Genomic DNA, 22,086 nt, shown 5'->3' on the forward strand with positions numbered 1-22,086 from the left:
AACTGAAATACTAAAATCTTATAACTGAATGCTATGGTCAATGCAAACCTGAACTAAAGTATACTAAATACTGAATTGAAACTGTGGGAGCTAGCTATAACCGATATGCCCTAATGTACTATCAGGGTCTAACCTGAAACCCCAGTTGGAAAGGTGTTAATACCGTGCCACGGGTACTAACAATGGTTATGTGGATCCATTAATCTAATGTCTTGAAGGACGAGGGTGTCATGCCTATCTAATGGTGGACCCCTTAAATATACGATGGCGCAGTAGGTCTGGAACTTAGGGACTGCTACTAACGTCTCATTCCTACTGACGGAGGAGACAAGTGCCTCATGCCTACTGACGGAGGAGACAAGTGCCTCATTCCTATTGACGGGAGAGACGCTATCCCTATGTTTACTCGGTGCTAAGATTTACTCTCAACTAAAAGATACTGAATTCTGGATTGATCTAAGCTTAATTAAATATAATAACTGACTGAACTGATGACACTCATGATTTATTTGAACTATTCTGTAACTACTAAAATTCTGTAAATAGCTAAGTTTTTGGGTATTCATAACCCCCAGGACTCGATAGCAATAACAACCAGATTATACTAAAACTTTTGAGGATATAACATGTAGTCAATATTCAAAATCCATTCTTTGAGACATTTCATCAAACATATGGGAGACATGAATTTAAACATGGGAATACCTTTAAACATGATGAGATAGCACGATCATATGACAAAATCGTAAACTGAGGATTTATTCTGAATTCTTATGAACATGATATAGAACCACAACATTTAAAACATTCTATAATGTATTCCACATGAAATAATTTATAATCTTAACTTGAAATTTAAATGGTGAGAAATTCATAGACTTAAGCATGAGAATGAGTAAAACATGTGGGAAAAGCATAATTGCAATACTAAAATCATACTTAGGGATTTAACAATGAAATTTCATGCTTCAAATGTGTGAGGGCTGCTTTCAACGAAAATAGATTGTAAACACCATGTATAATCGAAATTCATAAAAGCTTCATGGAGGTAAATCATTATGAACATGTAATCTTATAATTTAAAACATAAAAGATGGATTTTTAGACTCCATGGGTGAAAAGGGCCCATGGATGAACATCTAACATACATTAAAGCTTTGATCTTGAAAGAGAATTGACTCTTCTTGAATGTTCTTGGATTGAGAATTATAATTTCTTCGTTTTCTTGTAGAAGGGCTTGAATCTTGTTCTTGGGAGATGATCTTGAAAGGAAACCCTAATTTTATTGTTCTTGAGAGTGGAGAGGATTAAGGGTTTTTAAAATTGATTTATGATGGCCATGTACGTGTTTTTGATGATTTAAGTCGTGGGAGGTGAGGGAAAAAACCAAAATACTCTTTCGAATTCAAATAGGAATTGTTAAATTTCATGGGTGACGACTTGGGCTGATAAGTCGTCACTTAGGTGACGGCCCGTCACCCAGGTCGTCACTTAGAAGTTGGAATTGATGATTTCTGCCTAAGGCTGACGACTTAGGCTGATAAGTCGTTACATAGGTGACGACTCGTCAGCTCAGGTCGTCACTATATTGACAGGCTGACATGCTGGAGTAAAATAGGCATAACTTCTCGCTACGATATTGGATTAAGGTGAAACCAAGTGAGTTGGAAAGAAGATTCAAAGATCTTTCATTTGATATAAGGTAGGACACATAACTCACTATGTACAAGGAATAATGGTCGTTTAAAGTTGACCCAAGCTGAATTATTCACTAAAACTTAATCAACAGAAGTGTTCTCAACTCGTCTTTGAGTTTGGAGATTTTTATGACCTAGACTAATATAAGAGGACATTTTTACACTATAGTATTGATCATCACACATATATAGACATAAAATCATTGGGTTCCGGTCTGCATGCTTCATGACAACAGTTTGCATTCTAACCCGAAAATGTGGGGTGTTACATTTTAGGGTTAATAATATGTACTTTAAAGTATATAACTAATGGTAAAAATTAATTATAATAGTTCTTAATCGATTAACGGTTTACTCAATAAGAAAATTGAGTAATCTACCCGGCATCGATAAATCGTTAACTATAAAATTTTAATTCATTTTTCAGTCGTTAATCTAATAACCCGATACTAATAAGCCAATAAGTCAATTCTGCGGTTGGCTTATCAGTTGCGGTTCGATTTTGAACAATCCTATTATATATACCTTGTTGCCAAGTTTTGATTCATATATACCCCTATTGTCGTTAATTATTTTGCTGAAATTTTTCAACCCCTTTTTCTTTCTTTTTTTAAGAAATTGTATTTGCCACATCACTTTTTATTTGTCACATCACGTATAATTAAACTCACCCCTTCTACGCATTAAGCATCTCTCAAATGCTCTAATCTACCTTACAATATCGTTGGATTTTCTCTAATTTGCTGAAACCCCTTTGCTGAAAGAATCTGAAAATAGAGCAAAGGAATTTCAGTAAATTAGAGAAAATCCAAAGATATTATGAGGTAGATGAGAGTATTTAACAAATGTTTAATGTGTAGAAGAAGGAGTGAATTTAATTATATGTAATGTGGCAAATAAGAAGTGACATGGCAAATATAATTTCCTTAAAAAAGAGGGGGTGGGGGGTTGAAAAATTCCAGCAAAATAATTAACAGCAACAGGGTATATATAGATCAAAACTTGGCAACATGGTATATATGGACCAAAACTTAGACCGTAAGGACATTTTTGAGGTAAACTTAAAACAGAGGATATATTCGAATATTTTTACAAAATTTAAGTACATATTTAATTCTTTTTCCTTTTAAATATTTAGTTTAAATAAATCATATGTACTTCAAATCAATAAATAGAGTTAAAGTTATACTCACTTAAATCGCTAATAATTTAGGACTACACATTTACTCCTTAATTAAATATTGAACTCATCAATCAACCCTCAAAACTCCTCCCAAGAAAACAAACCCCACAAGAAAAGCAATAAGATGCAAGAAATTTCTAGAAGGAAGAGAATGACCACATAGACATTTTCCTCAACTTCCACAATATGTGGGTAACATTACTTCCAAGAAATCCAAGCAGTTACTAAAAAGTAGTAGCACTACTAAAGCTCTAGAACCTTCTTATGAATAAATTTTCCTTTCAGCCTCATGTGATTTTTGTGATTATTATTAAATTCATTCTTTGCACCCACCATAACCTAAGCAAATAAACAACTTTTTGCCTTGGTACACTAAAACCAAGTGAGTAGTAATATATTAGTATTATATTCACCAGAATTATGGAAGTTATTTCCAACAACAATGGAGGTTGCTCCTACTATGATGTTCTTGGAATATGTAAACAAGCCTCAGATTCTGAAATTCGTTGTGCTTATAGAAAGCTTGCTCTGGTACTCTTTCCCTCTCCGTTACTAAATAAGTACATCTTTTGCTTTTTCATTTTTTGTTCTTAAATAAGTATATTTTTAATTCTTCAACAATATTTTGATCATAGTCTTACTACCATGTTCTTGTTCCATTAATATCTAACTCTTTATTTTTGTGTGTGTGTTGTGCTATATTTAATTTTCTTTTTAAGTTATGGTTTATTTTGTATGTTGGTTGGAGAAATGGCATCCAGATAGATGGATGAAGAAGGATCCATGCATTAGGGGAGAAGCTAAACATAGATTTCAACAAGTTCAAGAAGCTTATTCTGGTATGTCAATTTACCTTACATGTCAGATGCCAAACTCTGTGTGATTATTAGCTGAGACGGATCCAGAATTTCAAATATGTGGGTTACTAATAAAATAAATAAAGCTGAAAAAATTAAATGGGAAAAAGGAAACCTCCACAGAGGGTCAAACTCATGATCACACATCTCAAGTTTGTCACTCCTACCACTAAACTATCCCACTACTTTATTATGGGTTCCACCTGTTAATATTTAAATCTATTGAGAATTTTCTTAATGTAATTATAAGCCTAACGATAGCGGGTGGGTGTTCCCGGAACCCCCACGCACTATCGTAGATCCGCCCCCGCTTATTAGTAGTTTTGTTTCAATAAACCTCACAGGTTTGTTTTTCGAAATTATAAGCATATTAATAGCAGAGTACCACGTGAACTTGTATTATATTTTGCTTAACATTTCACCTTTCTCTAGAATTTGTCTAAGATATTTATTAGCATTCCTTAAATTTCTCTATAATCAACATTATTAGCCTGGCCTCAGTCATGAGCGGTGTGCACAGTGCATATAGGTAAAGAATTAGTACTAAAATTTTGACAAATAATTTGACAAAGTGCATGGGGTTTGTGAATCGCATGATGTTGAATTCATCAAATTAAAATTCTGAATACACCTCGATTCTGATAATTATTGTATGTATAAACCATATATATCAATTTGCAGTTCTTTCTGACAAGAGGAAGAGATCATTATATGACACAGAGTTGCTTCACCTCATGGGAGATGATATTAATGATGATCAAGTCAGTTTCTTTCTGCTTCTGACCTATTTCATCTCTTGATTATCTCCCCTGGTTTCAATCTCTAAATAATGTTGACTTAATATTTTCTCGACAGTCGAGCGATATTTTGAAGTGTTATGAATTATAATAATCTTCATGTAGTTTCTAAATGTATAAATTTTATACAAGAAAATTAAAGATTTCAACGTTCGAAGTCACATTAAACATTAGTTAATTTAATCCTCGTACTCCGAATCATATCAAACAAATTGAAGCAGAGGAAGTACAAGTAGCTAGAATGTGTTTTGGATGCTGCAAAGAAGTAATCAGTTATATATTAATTCTGAAGTACTATGTTAACAGGAATTCTGCGACTTTATGCAAGAAATGATAACAATGATGGAAGCTGAGAAATCTAAGGTAATTTTCCTTCAGTATTATTTTTTTTTTAATTTCTGGTTTCACATGTATTATTATTATTATTATTATTATTATTATTATTATTATTATTTGTAATAAGTTTGTGATTGAAATTTGAAACAGGGAGCGAACACAATGGAGGAACTTCAAAAGCTATGGTTAGATATGACGGATGAATTTGATAAAATTTCAAATTTTAGTTTCTGTTTTAATGAATCCCTTCATTGCCACATGCCCAAAAAAAGACGTGTACATCAACCTTGATGGTTATGTATATTTATTTTGTTACGTTATTATTCAATTTTCTATTCGATTGTAGTAATATTTTATCTGAAGTTTGTACGGGCACTCCGAAAATACCAACTCCAGGAAAAGTTGTTACTGACATTCTTGAAAATATTCTTTACTAATTTCGTTTACTAGCCAAACACCAGGAAAATTTTCTTAGAAATAAGAGAGTGCTATGAACTCAATAATAATTGTAATAAGTATATCTTAAAGAAAGCTATTAGTTGTCAACAATTCTTTGTATAGGCACCTGTAAGGATGGCCAAGTTGGAATCTCCCAAATGGAAGGTCTCAGGTTCGAAACTGCTGCATGTTTTCTCAATCAAACTCATCGCAGGAGGCTTGCCTAATGTGGTTTACCTCATCTGTGTGGTTTGCAAGCGCTACAATATCAGTGGCGGATCTACATATAATTCAGGGGTTCATCCGAACCCTCTTCGTTGGAAAATTATACTATTTTTATATGGTCAAAAATATTTTTATGCATATATAGTAAATGTTGAACCCCCTTTGACTAATTCGTATATTTACTTTTGAACCCCCTCAGTAAAAATTCTGGCTCCGCCACCAGAGGCGGACCCACGTGGTGCCTTGAGGGTGCATGTGCACCCGGTAAATTTTAAAAAAAAAATGTATGTACACATATATATATCCTACTAAAGTGTTAATATATTTAATTGTGCACCCTCAATAATAAAACTTGTGTGGGTGCATTGATTTGGAACTCAAACGTTGGCGCCCTTCTAGCCCGACATCGCGTGTTTGATTCCTGATGGAGTCTCTCGATTTTTTCATTTTACTTTTCCTTTATAAACAGTTAAATGTCACCAGCTATGCAGGAGCAATTTTTCATTTGATGCTAATAGGTACACATTTCTTCCTTTCATTTTTTTTATTTTTTTATTCAAGTTTGGGTAATGTTAATTACTTTTAATATTTACTTCTTGTTTGAAAGTTTGTGTGTAAAATTTATTTATTTCTTTTTTCTTGCTTCTGTTTAAGTTCATGGGATTTGATTAAAAATAGATAAATAATTATTTTTACTTATATTCTTGATGAATTTTTTATTTTGTAAGAATTTGTTATTGATTCTTGCGAATTGAAATGGATAGATATTATTCTCCTCAACCAAGTTCTAGTTTTAAAGACAATTCTCACCGCCTTAGTAAAAGCAAAAAAGGGCAAAAAAAGCTTCAAGGTCCATTATATTTAAGCACAAATTACAAATAAAGCGTGAGATTTAACAAAAAAAATATTAACATATGTCTAGTTCAAAACTAATAATATAAGCATGAATAACAAATATATGAACACAGATTTTTTTTTTTGGATTAAGTGAAATATCAATTGTTTAGTGTTCGTATTTTCAGAAAAGCCTCATTGACAAGGGAAAGTATATCTTATAAATTAGAACCTAAACTGCACATTAAACTAGGCGAGAGATCAACACAAATTTGAGTCTTCATTCGGAACTCATGCGCGCCTTTAACAATACTGGTGCACCCCCAAACTTCAAATCCTGCTGTACAATACTGGAGGGAAATTCAACCTTTGCGCACTCAAAGGGTCGCGTCTGTCCCTCGTCATGATTTTTTTAAAAAAAAAATCATTGTATAGCTGGAGAATAGCATCAAATCCTGATTCCTTCTTGAGCTGGAAGAACTAATAAGCTCAAGTATTTCAACATTCTTCTGGATTGCTTTTGCAGCAGCAATCAGCACTGGCTACAAGCTTATTGGATCCAATTTGAATCCTATGTTGTTATAGGGTGCAAATTTTTCAAAATTGATAAGGATAAAGAACACACACAAAAAGGGAATGAATGTAACGAATTTCGCAATACATACCCAGTGTAATCCCACAAGTGAAGTTTGGAGAAGGTGTTGTGCATGAAGATCTTATAGAACCTCAGCTCAAACGTAACAAAATTCGTGAACCGTTAAATTTGTTCTGCATTACAATTTTTTCCATCATGATGTTCAGTGACATAATAAGTGCCAAAGAATGAAGAATAGGATTCATATGAGTTTTAAATAAAATGGCTGGAACTTTTATTGCAACAATGACAATTAACAATAACACCCCTTCAACCATATGAGCATTAACCAATCTTACTGCAGTCTCCATAAATCCAATTTACAAATGTAAGACAATTTGGTAAAAGAAAAAATCAAATGAAGAATGACACAAGGAACAATGTATCTGAATTTACTGCACTACCAAAACTTTTCTTACACATGAATAAAAGAAACTGATGGATGCTGTACACAGGAACGATCTGCTGCGTTGAAGTGATTGCTCACCAGACTTTTTGACGTTGGACTTGGGAAACCATGAGACCGAAGATTCTGACTTGCATCTTATTGGAAGATTGTACACCAGAACACGAACAAGAAACGTGCCTCGTTCAGGTTCAATGAATGAATAGTGGTTCCAATTGGGGTAGGATTATAAAACTGCAACTTCAGTATATGGGTGTGGATGAGCAAAACAACTGGAAAATGAGCCTTGAAGCTCGGGACATGGTACAGGAAACACGTTTTCAGAAGAACCGGATATGTAAGAGCATAACCATGGTGTAGAATGGTCGGATGAAATGGAGAAAGAGATATTTGATAGACATAGAGAAGTGAAGGGAGATTCAGACAACCCAGTGAAATTCCCTGCTATCGATATATTTGTACCAACAATGTCCTTAAAAGTGATGCCACTAACAGTAGGTAGCAAAGAAGGATCATATTTCTCATCTGGATGCGAATCAGAGTAACCAGTGGCCTTGATTCCCACTTGCACGTTATCCATATCGACATTTGTAATGAGAATATCTTTGACGTAACCACCTCTTCCTCTTGCTGTCTTCAGCTCAATTCCGAGAAGGGAGTCATGTAGGGAATTATGCTCTACAAGCACATCGGAGATACCGCCAGACATCTCACTACCAAAAGCCACGCCAGCACCTGCACCAGACTGTAACCTCACCCGTCTAATGTGGACATTTGAGGTAGGCTTCCCGTAGGAAATCCCATACTCATCCCAACCACTTTTAAGAACAATAGCATCATAACCCATGCTAATATTGCTGTTTTCAATGCAGACATGCTCAGAAGAATCTGAAAAGTGGACATAAGGTTGCATGTTATGCAAGAGTTACCAATCCTTCTTTTTTCTTTTCAAAAAAGAAGAACAAGATAAAAAAAAAGGGAACGATATACTTGTTTTCACGAAACATCAGGCCTAGTTATTTCACATCAGCTCAAAGATAAAATCATATGTATATCTACTCAGGGATGAGGAAACATAGCCACTTCAGTTTTATTTGCCCAACTAGAATCTAGAGAAACCTGTGTGTGATACTAAAGGAAGCTCATATGATCAGAACTCAGTTTTTAGCAGTATTTGGAGAGCTAGAATTTAATCTTTACGAACAACTAAATTTTTAATCCTAAAAATGTTGTTTTGCGTTTGCTTGAGGAAGCTTTCTGTTGTCAGATAAGATAAAGCTATATTTGAAGATATATGAATACTTTAACTGGTGACGTCTAAGGGTTACAGCTTTTAATTAGCTTGGACATTTAAAACTAATAACATTAATGATTTTACTTTAACCAACCTGGGACAATTCCATTGGTGTATGGGGAGTTTTGTGGTGAATAAACCGTTAAGTTCTGGATGACCACATTACTGCAAGACAAGGAAATTTCCTCAAGGATTAGCCAAACGCGGATCTTACCACAAGCAAAAGTAGATGAAACATCAAACTCCTTATACATATAAATCAAGTTACCTGCAATAGGCTGGGCGGATGTTCCAACCAGGAGCATTCAATAAGGTCAAGTTCGAAATAACAACATTTCTGGAGCTAACAAACTCTACTAGGTGTGGTCGAGTATAATTTAAGGAATGGGAATTAAACTTCTCCCACCATATAGAGCCCTGGCCATCAATAGTACCGTTGTTACCTGCACAATTGTTCAGAAATAAGCAGATTGCATAAAGCTACAATAAAGAGCAACATAAAACTAATAAAACCACTCAAAGAAGGAATTCCTGCCTGTTATTACAACATCAGTTAAATTATTTCCGGAGATCAAGCTGCGGTATCTTCCATATTGTGCCTCAATACCTCGGCCATAAGATGGTAAGGCTTCAACTACATCCCAATGAGTGAAATCCTGAATAGAGAACACACAAAATATTTACCATGACATGCATTAAGATGCTTATAGATCTAAATTGAAGCACTTATCTAAACCATCATAATGCAGCTAAAACTGTCATTACCAAAATTTGAGTTATTGAGACGTGACAACATATTATGTAGTTAACCTCTCCATTCAAAATTACCATGTATATATCAAGAATTCATTTTATTTGTGAAATAATAAGTCATAAATCCTAATTACATAGTGCCAATGTATCTCATCCTTGAAAACAATGGTTGTCGACCCTATTACAAAGAGCTGAAATTGTCTTAGTTGTAACTAGGCTAGTCTTTTGTCTAAAACACAAAAAATATTGATTTGAAATTCAACGATGACGCTCAAAGTTCAGAGGCTAACCTCGGATCCTAGAATAACAGCATCTTTTTCCAGGAACAGTGTAAGGTGGCTTGTAAGATTGATGCTTCTAGTCAGCCATTTGCCAGCAGGAACATAGAGCTGCGCTCCACCCTTGTCAGCAAAGGACTTGAGATAGAAAATAGCATTCTGAAACGCTACAGTATTCATTGTTTTTCCATCACCCACAGCCCCAAAATCCAATACGGACGCGCTGTGAGGTCGGGGTTTCAAATGCTTATTGAACTTGCATTCTCCATCAAATTGAGCTTCACTAAGTAATGTACAGTGACTGCATACCAACAGTAAAAGTAGCACTGCCTGGAAACAAAATCAAAGAGAAATGGTAAATCATTCACTATCCAGTATCTTACTAAATGACTAAACTTTCACTATCATGTAAGCTAATAAAATCTAAGCCGCGGCCTAATATATTTGCCACTATCCTATCAGCATAGCAGAGATACATTGTAACGGTTCCACCCTAACATACTTTGCAGAGTTTCACTGTTAGCAGATCTCACTAAGAGAAAATTCAGGCTTTCGACTGCTGCTTTATTTTTTTTCACATTCACATTCGTTCGTTGAAGAAATGTAACACGAGAAAATAAAATATGGAGAAAGAAGATCACCACATTGAAAAAGTTCTAATATTTACACACATTTGACACAGAAAATGCTGAGGAACAAACCAACTACATATGTAAAAGCTGATGCCACAAAGGAGCAGGAAATACAAGTAGAAAGAACACAAGTAGACAATTTCTTTCCTTTTATAGAAAAAAGTTCTCAACTTGATTAGTAATCAATAGACAGTGACTTCATTGGAGCACCAAACACTGAGCAACTACAGTACTTGATCAGTGTTAAGTTCAAATGAGAAAGAATGTATTTATAACGTGGTCAGCTTTCATAATTTATAGCACACTTCAGCAAGTCATTGTATATACCATTAGTGGTTTTCCCAATGAGATCCCTTCTACCAGGATTGATGTGCTACGAGACAAAATAAATTTCAACTCTTTTATGTAAAAATCAAAACTTTGTAATTACAAAGAACATCCAAACAAATCTTGAATCCAACAAACACTTGTCTTGAAAAGACAATGTAGACAAAAACAATAAGCATTCTAGTTAGATAATACAAGAGATCAAGCAAATCTCTACAAAAACCTGCTAGTAAATCCAATCCAAAGCACATATACTAAGGTCCATACCCCCCAACACACACAAACACACAAACAAGTGAAACCAATTGAACCAAGAATCCATTTTTAAGCAAAAATATTAAATACCCACTAATTTTTCAACTAAAAATGTCAGATTAAAGGCATGAAAATCAAGATTTAGTCAAAGAACAAGACAACCGCAGTAAAACAAAAGAACAAGAGCAACAAAAATGTAATAAAACCAACGTACTTACTAGCCTCTTCATGATTATGTTGTTCTCTGACATACTGACATTCAACAAATCTTGAACCACCCACCCCCTCTTCTCCAAAAAGCTTAAAACTTGTTGAACCAAAGTGAGAAGAGGGAGGATGAAGAAGGGAAGGTACAGAAGAGAAGAGGAAGAGGCTGTTTGTAATTGTATGATAGATGAGAGAGTGGCAATTAAGGAGAAAAAAATAATAAAATATATTATTCCCTACGGGCCTCAATTTAAGTGTCTCAGTTTGACTAAACATCAAAAATTTTACTTTAAAATTTTATAATTTTAAATTTATCATCTAAGATGCATTATTTGTTGGACAGACCAAAATTAAAAATATAAGAAATAATTTATCTTTTTATATCTATTTATTTTTATTATTAAATATTATTTATTTTTTGACACTTAACTATATCAACAAATATCTATTTCATAAGTGAGTTTTAAAAAAATGAAGTATATACAGATCTTAGCATTATCTTGAAAAGATAGAAAAATTATTTTTAAAAAATTCTCGATTTTCTTATTTAATAGGAATGATATTATAAAATTATTTTTATTTATTATTTCATAAGAAATATATTAAGTCAAGCACAAATAAATAAAAATAAACGGAGAGAATACGAAATTAAATACATAAAACTACTACTGCTAACAGTACTATTGGTACCAATAGGAAAAAAGAAACGGATGGTAAGAGAAAGGGACAGCGAAGAAATAGAAAAAGACATCTCTTCATCGACACATACTAATATTATTAGTATTAATATACTCCATTGACACTAATACAACAAAATAAATATGAACAGTTTTTTTGGTGTTCATTTTTGTATATATTGGTATTATGCAAATAATGGGAAAGAAAGAAGAGTACAGAATAATTAATTAATATTTAATTACTGGACTAATTATTAGCCATTAATCACTCTGTAATACTATTTTTTAAAAAAACTAACGGACATTGCCGACACTCAATCAGTCAGAGGCATTGACTGGTGTAAGTACTCTACCAGTTACAGTTATACATAGGGCGCATGACTTTTGGACATAATACTAAAGCAATTAATTGGTTCCTAACTCCATGGTAATTTTTACCTTTTTTATAATTACGATATTCAAATCAACTTTACCACACTTCAACTAAATTTATAAGATACTCCCTTCGTTTCAAATTATTCGTTTTAAATTGAGATGACATATTAATTAAGAAAAATAATTAATAACATAGTTAGTTTTTCATTGATAAAAGAATGGACTTTGGGTCTAAGTCAACCTCAAAAACTAACTCATGAGGAGAGGATTATCCAAGACCATATAAGGAGACCAAGGACCCTTTAATCCATCGATGTGGGACTCAATACCCCCGCACGCTCAGGACTGGACATTTGGAGCGTAGACAATATAAAACGAGGGACCCAACATTGAAAACAATAAACAGGGTAGGCCTGACTTTGATACCATGATAAGGAAATGTATTTGGGTTTAACTCAATCTCAAAAACTAACTCATGAGGGGAGGATTGTCCAAGACCATATAAGGAGATCAAGGACTCTTTAACCCACCGATATTCCAGACTCCAACACCCCCCCATCCCCGACCCCCGCACGCTTAGGGCTAGACATTTAGAGCGTAGACAATATAAGACAAGGGGTCCAACATTTCCAACACCCCCGTACGCTCAGGGCTGGACATCTAAAGCGTAGACAATTTAAGACGAGGGGCCAATAAATTGGGTGGACCTGACTTTGATACCATGATAAAGAAATGTATTTGGGTCTAACTCAACCTCAAAAACTAACTCATGGGGGAAGGATTGCCCAAGACCATATAAGAAGACCAGGGATCCGTTAACCCACTGGTGTGAGATTCCAACAATCATAGAATCCCTATTAAATTATATTTACATTTTAATTAAAGAAAAAATAATTAATGCAAAAGATAAAACATGAAAAAAAGTTTTTGTCTCTACTTAATTAATGAAAAAAGACAAGTAAAATAAGAAATCAAATTAAAAAATTTGAGACGAAGGAAGTATTTGTTATCACTCATATTAGATAGGGGAAAATAAGGGGGGGTGGGGGGATTAAAATCATTTTATCTTAATGATAGATATTTTAAAATATTTATTCATAGACTTTAAAAAAAAATGGTATAGAGGTAATGGAAGAGGGATATAATGTAGGAAATTAAATTTCTCACTAAGTAAAAGTTCAGCAGTTAATTAATGGAGCTATTTTTTTGGTTTCTTTTTATTTGACTCATTTTTCAAAAATAGATGACGTTTTATTTTATTTGTTCACTTTAATAAATTAAGAGATTTCTTTATTCATACTACATAGATAATTAAATACCCTCTTCATTTATTTTTTACTTATTCAATATTTTAAAATAGTTGTATAACTTTACATGTCTAGTGTGGAAAAAAAAAGATAATATATTATTTTATATCTATTTTATTCTTGATATAAATACTTCTCATTTTTCAATATTTAGATGACTTGTGATTAATAGAGATAATATAGTAAAATTATCCTCTTATTTATTGTTTCTAAAGGGGTGTTTTAAGTTAAATATAAAAAAAAGTAAAAATGAAGGGAGAAAGTAACTACACAAAATAATAGTAGTCAATTTAGAATTTCAAAATCATTAATAAGGTTAATTTTGAAAATATATTAAAAAATTCTTAAAGAATGTCTAAATTAACAAAAATCAAATAATGTGAAACAAATTTTACATTTAGTCATAGTCAAATATTTACGACTAATCATATTAACTTTCCTATAGATAAAAACGGAATAATGTGAGAATACAACCAAATCTGAATTAAATGACAAAATGTAGGTGAAAACGACTATACATTTAAGAGGGTTGCACGAATTAGGCGTTATTCCAATATAAAATTTAGAACTAAATTTATCAAGTGTATTAACTAAATCCAGAATCAAGTTAGTTTTTGTGTTTTTATCTCATATAAAATGTGAGATTATAATTTTAGAATTATAATTACTAACTTTATTTTAAATCAAACTCCCTTTATTAATTTGGTATAAACACTATACCAAATAAAAAATATTCCCCATATTATATATATATATATATATATATATATATATATATATTTAAAATTCAACTAAATCTGTCGTAGGGAACTTTTACTCTACATCTTGATCCTTAAATATAAATCTCCAAGCCCTAGTGAATTTTCAACGTTGTGAATCTTAATTAATCAAATAATTTCAAACATCAAATTTAGCTCGTCATGACCAATTTGGTCCGTGTCTTTTTGTATTAATGATAGTTATGTCAGTTTTTCTTCATTTTTTTTTTCAATGTATTCCAATTATTTAATCAAAATATTAATCTTAGGTATCTTTTGGTATGCGGTATTAAAGAAAATAATATATTATTAATTTTGATGTTGTTTAATTTCTTGCTTGATATTCTTTTCAATTATGTGTGAATTAGGCACTTTATTTAGTATTATTTTTATACATAATAAATCATGACCATTGCATGGAGGGAGATTTACTCAATACGCACAAAATACTCACCAATACACACTACAGAGTGTTCACTCGAAGTGCAAAGGCCGTTACAGAGGTTATAGCGACTGTAGATTATCTCGAGGTTTCAAAAAGAAAAAAACATGATATTAATAATACAAAAGACGATTTTATTCTAAAATAATTTTATTCAATACTATTGATATTCTAATATACCCTGTGCATTTAACACAAAAAATTACTTGATCAATAAAAATTAATATCAACGTAACTAATTTCATTATTACAATACACTGTATTCAATATTAATGACCTCGTTACAACTAATTTCATCAACCCCGGTCCCTAATAGAGGGTATACACATTCTTTTAAATCTTTGATTAAAACAAATAATATTACCACCAATAATTTCATTATTGTTAATACATGAGATTCAATGATATTTTTATACACTCTATCAAATTTTATCTTAAGAATCTTTTAAATTTTAATTCAAGTAATTTTGATTAATTTAGATTTGGTGACGCAGTCTTCTAATAAAAGGTCATGGTCCCAAAAATAATTTTGTAAAATCATTGATGCAAAATACTGACACGAATAAATATTTCTGTAACAATAGCGACATAAATGAGACAGTCTTTTAAAGATTATAACATATATGAGCCAAACTTATAATAGATAGTATAAATAAGTTATTTTCAATATTTCGATGACACATTTTAAATATTTTTCTTCTATTAATTAATATATGTATGTATAGAATAACAAGTGTTGAGGGGGTTGCATGTGGTTGATGAGAAATTAGTTAGGGGCCTACACCAATGATGTGTGGGAAATGCAAGGCTGGCATCACTGAGTTAGCCAGATCATATGGGTCTAATAGGCTGGATCCCCACCCACCCCAGGTGGGGTCTTTTGTCTTCTTCTTCTTCACAAAATCATCACTAATAGGCATATAACAAGCCATAATATGTCATGACCCAATGCATCTGCTCTTGTGGTCCTTCTTGTCTCTTGTGCTCCCTTCAACTCAATCTACCAATTATTCCTCACCTTTCTTCTTTATTTTATTTTATTTTATTTTATTTTATATTAAGTATTAATAAATATTCTTTATGCTTTTCCAGTTAGTCTTAATTTGTTACTCTCTCTTTTTTCTTCTTTTAGTTGTACTAATTGCCTCCTAAAAGTCTTTAAGGTGTTTGTTACAAGCTTTGCTGTCACTCCTTTTTTTTTTTTCTTTTTTTTTTTCTTTGAGGTTTTTGCAAACAATTTAAAAATTAAGTGAATAATTAAATCAAATACGTAATTTACAAAATCATTGAATATGTTTCATTTTTTATTGAATATGTTTCATTAGTGCGTAATAGTTCGATAACATGTTAAAAATTACAGTTTATAATCGTACAAATTACGTAATATGATTTTCAAGTTTTTTAAAAAATTAAAATTGTTCTCAAGAAGTTCACTTGAATGAGAGGATAAAGAAAGAGATTAATGACAAATTAAAGAGAACGTGACTCTAGATAGGAAGATTTGAAAATCGAGAATCAAGATAGTCAGAAGGTTAATAAGTAGTCATGTGTTGTTGCATTTTTATGGGAAGAAGTAAGGGCTAGCTTTCTATCATCTTCGTCTCTTTGCCTTTTTAGTAGTGGTTGCGTAATCTCTTATTTTTTCATATGTATTACAATTTGTACGTTGCTTTATCTTGCTATACTGTGTTGGGTTCTAATGAAATGTGAATGAAAATGGAGAAAAAGTGAAATGTGTGTTCATTTTATAAAGGGAGTGTTTCTCCCACGAAAGGGACATTCATGTGCTTAAATATAGAAGCACTCCTTCATCAAGATAGTGAGTCAGAAAGAAGACAAGCCTTGTGCAGTCATCGCTTGCTTGGCTTGGTTTTGAATTTGAATTTGGATAATTGATCGTGAGATCATCTTTTTGACAAAATTCAATTGAAACTTAATTGTATAATAGTTTTTTAATTCAAAAACTTGATACAAAAATTTTCTTCATTTGCAGACACACAAAACCATGTGCGGGCGCATGTCAAACGCACATTGAAGGGACAAGATCCTTCAATTCAATGTTTAATGACGAAATATAGAAGTGCGGGCGCATCTAGCCATTTGCTGACTCAGATGACTCCGCATGTCATCACTCAACTTTCTAGTTTGAGTGAAATGAGACATGCGACCGCATCTCGTCATGTGCGGGCGCATATGGATCCACACATGGGCCCAACGTTTTGAAACAATGTAATTTTTGACGAACCATTGCTTCTTTTTTGAAGCAACACCTTTTGGTTATAAATATTTGATTTTTTCTCAGATATGGCGATGGAATTTTGAAGTTAAAACCTCTCCTCTTTCTTGAAAAACTCAAGTGTGATTTGCTACCGTTGAGTGAGTTCGTTGTTGGGTAGAATTTGAGGTACTGTTATTTTGGTGAAGTGATTCATTTATCCTGGGAGAGGATATATTCCATAACCTCGGGTACTTAAGGGGAATAATTTCTTCAAGTATACACTGTGAATTCAGAAGACTTGAATCTTCTAGTCTTAATCTCTTTCCAAACGTTTGATTTTGCTTTTTTTGTGAAAATAGTTTGAACTTCTTTGTTGTTCTTGAAGTTCATGTTTTAAATACAGATTTTATACTTGAAATAATACATTGATGACTATTTTCTTTTGTAATCTTGCTTAAAATACATTTTTTTGAGTCAGGGGTTTATCAAAAATCGCTAGCCTCATTTGACAAAAAACACAACCTATCTTTTTACCCAACAAAAATAGAAGTAAGGTCTGCATATATATATACATCTTACCCTTTCTAAATCCCACTTGTAGAACTACGTTGAGTTATTATTATTGTGTTTCTGGAAAAAAAAAAAAAAAAAAAACTATAGAAGAGAGTTGTTTTTCAGACTCTTTTTAACAACTTAAAATGACCCAATGATTTAAGAGAGTTCGTGTCTATTCTCGATAATAAATTTATAATTTTAAATATATAATTGAATATATAATTATTTATTAATTTTATTAACATAAATTCGGATTGATCCATAGGCGTGACGCCAATCTAATTACTTCATTAAGTATGAAAATTGCCAAATGGAAAAAGAAAAGTTTACTCCTACCTGACTTTTCACAAGAATAACATCAAATGCATACTTTTGAAAAAAGGTGAAACAAAACATTACCTATTTCCAACATAGGTTTCTCAGGACCAAATATACGCATCAAGATTAGTTAATTTAACTTCAGGAGTCAAAGCTAAATAATACTCTCTCCGTTTATTTTACTTGTTACGTTTCGCTTTTCAAGGATCAAATTATATGAACTTTAACCAATATAAGATGTATTGTTCATCATATTAATATGAGAAGGATTAAAACTTATGGTAACATTTTTTGTATAGTTTTCGAACATTTAAATTTAAAATTTAAAATATTAGATTAATCTACTTCATTTTAGCTTTAAATTAGTTAGTCAAACTAACTTTCTTAAAGCAAAATGAGACAAGTAAAATAATTGGACTATTGGAGTACTAATTAAAAAATCTTTACAGGTAATGTATTAAATTATTTCAATTTAGGTGTTGGTTTTAACATTCATTGTTATTTATTTATCTAAAAATAACATAAATACCAACCTTATTAGAATTATTTACACTCTCTCCCACTTCCTTAATTACTTTACTCTCTCTCCTGATTCATATACATAACAAGACCGACATATACATAGAAACCTTTATATATGACAAGGCCGACATATACATAGAAAGCTATGTATATGCATTTTTAGAAAAAAATAGGATTTTTGTAATATGTTTGGAGAAATAATATTTTTATAATAAGTGAAATTTAAATTGCGGGTTTGTGTAATTTTTAGTAGTTATTTTCCCCTAATCATGATGCAATATTTTAAAAATGCATCGATTTGGTACATGTCAAAGTGTTAGGTTACAACAGTTAATTAATCAGCACTGATAATAAAATACTAAATTAAGACCAACTAACTATATATTCTATCTTTATGGAAAAAGAAATGGATAAATTGTCCGTCATTCTTTTTGTTCAACAATTACTGACTTGTAGTAGGAGAAAAAAAAAATTATCACTAAATATGATTCACAAGTAGGGATGAAAAGATAGGGTGTACACATATCTTATTATCTTATTAGAAGAGAATGTTTTAATTGATTCTCGACTCCAAAAAATGTAAACAAAATAGGATTGAAAGATCAGAAAAACACGACGACAAAATAGTAAGATACATAGAGCAAATGAAGCACCATGTAGAAATGATAATTGAAGATCAAGATACTACATATATACGTGACTACTAAATAAGGAAAATATGAGAAAAGGAAATTGAACCCGTGTTCTTCAACATCATTAAAGTGTGACAATACTTGATTATCTACTACGTTTCTATCGTAATCTTGACGGCTTGACCTATCTAGCTAGGTCATGTCTATGTTAAAGATGTGCTATACCCTGTCTAATCACCTCTCTCAATTATCCTCGATCTACCTCTACTTCTCTAAAACTTATTATAGTCGGCCTCTCATATACCTTCTTATTGGTGAATCTGTACATCTTCTCTTCATATGCTAGGACTATTAATTTCAGTCTCTCCTTCAGCATCTCGCCCGCTACGGAGACCACTCCCACTATCTCCTTGCTAAGTGTATGAATTTTTTTTTAGTACTTCCTTGATCTTTTGAATTAATGGAACATTTAAACAAAAAGAAGAAAGAATTACCGTACAAGAAACTCATAATGACTTGTTTATGATGGGTATTGGAAAAGGTTAAACAAGAGAGGCACACAACATGTTACACTTTAGTTGAGCATTTTTTCTTTTTTGCATAAAATACATATTTCGAAAACCTAAAAAGCGTTCCTCGGAGAAACTCAGGTGACCACATAGTACCATACATTAAAATAAAAAAGTGTTTGGGAACATATTGAGAAGAAAGGGAGGATCTAGAATTTAGATGGGTGTTAATTATTTTATTTTTCTTCAAGATAATGTTACTTATGAGTTGAAAATATGGGTTCTTAAATATGTTTATGACTTAATTTAAAGTAAAAGTTTCAAATGTTAAAGCAATTTTTCTTAAATTTCACGTCTAATTTAACATTACGTTGTCATATATAATGAGACGGATGAAGTATAAAAGATCAACCCTAAATCTGTGTATTCTTGAATTTACATCAAAAGAAGAAGGTATCGAAGCAACAACGGATTAACCTCACACCAAAAAATGATATGCTTATGTTAGAATTAAAACCGTCAGACATACGATTCATCACAATATTTTTCAAGTTGAGTGTTGAAAACCCCTCAACGAAATATCTTTAAATGTTATATGAAAGATCAAACGTATGTAATTATCCTAATATAACCTCAAACATGCATCCTCAACTTTATAATTTGACTTTAGTAATATACATAGTTATTACTATAAGTTTAGGGACTTAATTACTGTTATAGAAAGTAAATTGTAATTTTAGTATTAGAAAGAATAAGTGTAATAATGATCATTGGCTAAATTAAACAATACTTCTTTTTCAGACTCCAAAGGAGATTGTAATTTCTTTCTTGCATCACACGTTAATTATCAAAATTGATTACATGCCTAAGTTGATTAACGTTGTCTCCTTGTCTTTGCAAAAAATTTATGTTAAGGGACTTTGTTGTCGAACATGATAATTAAGATAAAAGGTTTTTGTAATTGCTTCCTTAATGGCCGTCAATTTACATGCATGCTGAATTAAGGGCTGATTTCTTAATTTGATTTTTCCTAATTAAATAATTTTAAGCACAAAACAAAATAATATAAAATGGGGTTAAGAATTTACATGATGAAATTTAAACAACATTCCATCAGTGTAGGGGTAAGATTTCGATACATATTTGGTGGCTAATTCAGAATTTTCACTAAGGGATTCGAAAGATAAAAAAAGTTAATGTTTGGGATTAGAAATTGGATTCAGGTGAATTTTCAACCCCCAACTATTAAGTCAACCTCTAATATTATATTTAGGAGGTCCAAAATTTAAAAAATACATAATTTTTTTTAAAAATACTTTAAATATATAGTGTAATTATTTGATGATAAGGTTCGAGTGAACCCCTCGGTACACTCCAGATCCACCCCTGATCATTTTCTCTTCAAATCTCACTTATTATGAGATTACATTGAGTGTATTATTATTATATTCCACCAAAACAAATAATTTTGTGACGAAGATAGTACAAATGAACCCAGAGGCGGATCCAAGATTTGAAAACTCTGGGAGCTACCTTATTTTGAACAATAAGGTATACTCCGTACGATATTTTAGGATAATATTCAAAGAGTAAACTATAATTATATATATCTAACATTTTATTCTTCGTAGCCACACTATGTTTTTTTTAAAGAGAAAACAGACAAGTGCTAAAAATCACTCTAAAAATACAGTGCTGAACAGATTTCGAACCCGCGTTATTAGAGTTAAACCAAACAATTTCAACCACTTACGCCACTAGTCTCTTTGATATTGTGGGTGTCAAACATAATATTTATATATTAACTGATACATATACACATAAATATACAAAGTTTCATCCAAAAAATACGGGTGCCGTGCCACCCCATACATTCTACATAGATCCGCCTCTGAATGAACCTCCTTAGCAACCGCCCTTAGCTCCACCCATAATTGTAACTTCGTTAGAATTGTAGGACAAAAAAAAAAGTAGATTTTTTCCTCAACTAAAGATAGTAGGAGTATTTTTTTATTTATTTTTTTGTTAAAGCTAAAGATGGGATTAGATGAAAAAGTCTAAATGTGTTGACCATGATATGTTATAGTAGTACGTAGAAATTTCTCATTTTTGTTTTATTGGGTTGAAAAGTGATTGAATTATCAATTATGTCCTGCAATTGCGCCACTTGAATAGAGTAACGTTCGAATTTTACCTACCACAAATGGCATATTTATATCCACCACATCGATCCACAAGCATGCACCTTTCTTTCTTTCTTTCTTTCTTTTCCACATGATTTTAATTCATTCCACTAAATTCCATTCCTCCATTTTCTTTTGTCCCTTGTGAACTCCTTATACTGCCGGCACCGAACCTTTTTATATTTTTATAAGATTTTTTTAAAATAGTAGTAATAGTGTACGTGGATCATAATTATGAATAATAGATTAGCAGTTATAATTTGTTTAGTTACGATTCATAGTAACGATTTGCGAAAGGTCAGAAGGGAGTGAGAAAGGAGCGAGCGAGCGAGAGAGAGTTTGGAGAAAAAAAGGAGAAACGCTAGATGCTAGCGGTATCTCAGATACATGTTATATACAATATGAATTTATATTAAGGTTGTTTAATATCTATCAAT

At 31.9% G+C, this 22,086-nt stretch overlaps 2 protein-coding genes across 2 annotated transcripts; one reads left to right on the forward strand and one right to left on the reverse strand.

Moving 5' to 3' along the window:
- Positions 1-2,982: 2,982 nt before the first annotated feature.
- Positions 2,983-5,294, forward strand: LOC107864066 (dnaJ homolog subfamily B member 7). Its single transcript, XM_047409224.1, has 5 exons — positions 2,983-3,411; positions 3,629-3,719; positions 4,419-4,498; positions 4,841-4,897; positions 5,021-5,294. The coding sequence occupies exons 1-5, from the start codon at positions 3,301-3,303 to the stop codon at positions 5,159-5,161; spliced, it is 480 nt and encodes a 159-aa protein (XP_047265180.1). The 5' UTR covers positions 2,983-3,300; the 3' UTR covers positions 5,162-5,294.
- A 1,914-nt stretch (positions 5,295-7,208) lies between these two features.
- On the reverse strand, positions 7,209-11,837 carry LOC107864065 (probable polygalacturonase). The gene is made up of 6 exons (XM_016710322.2): positions 11,165-11,837; positions 9,745-10,062; positions 9,237-9,357; positions 8,970-9,144; positions 8,796-8,866; positions 7,209-8,295 (listed from the first exon to the last, which is right to left on the reverse strand). The coding sequence occupies exons 1-6, from the start codon at positions 11,195-11,197 to the stop codon at positions 7,634-7,636; spliced, it is 1,380 nt and encodes a 459-aa protein (XP_016565808.1). The 5' UTR covers positions 11,198-11,837; the 3' UTR covers positions 7,209-7,633.
- Between the last annotated feature and the right edge of the window lie 10,249 nt (positions 11,838-22,086).

This window comes from Capsicum annuum, chromosome 3 (assembly GCF_002878395.1).
Source record: "Capsicum annuum cultivar UCD-10X-F1 chromosome 3, UCD10Xv1.1, whole genome shotgun sequence".
Classification (NCBI taxonomy): domain Eukaryota; kingdom Viridiplantae; phylum Streptophyta; class Magnoliopsida; order Solanales; family Solanaceae; genus Capsicum; species Capsicum annuum.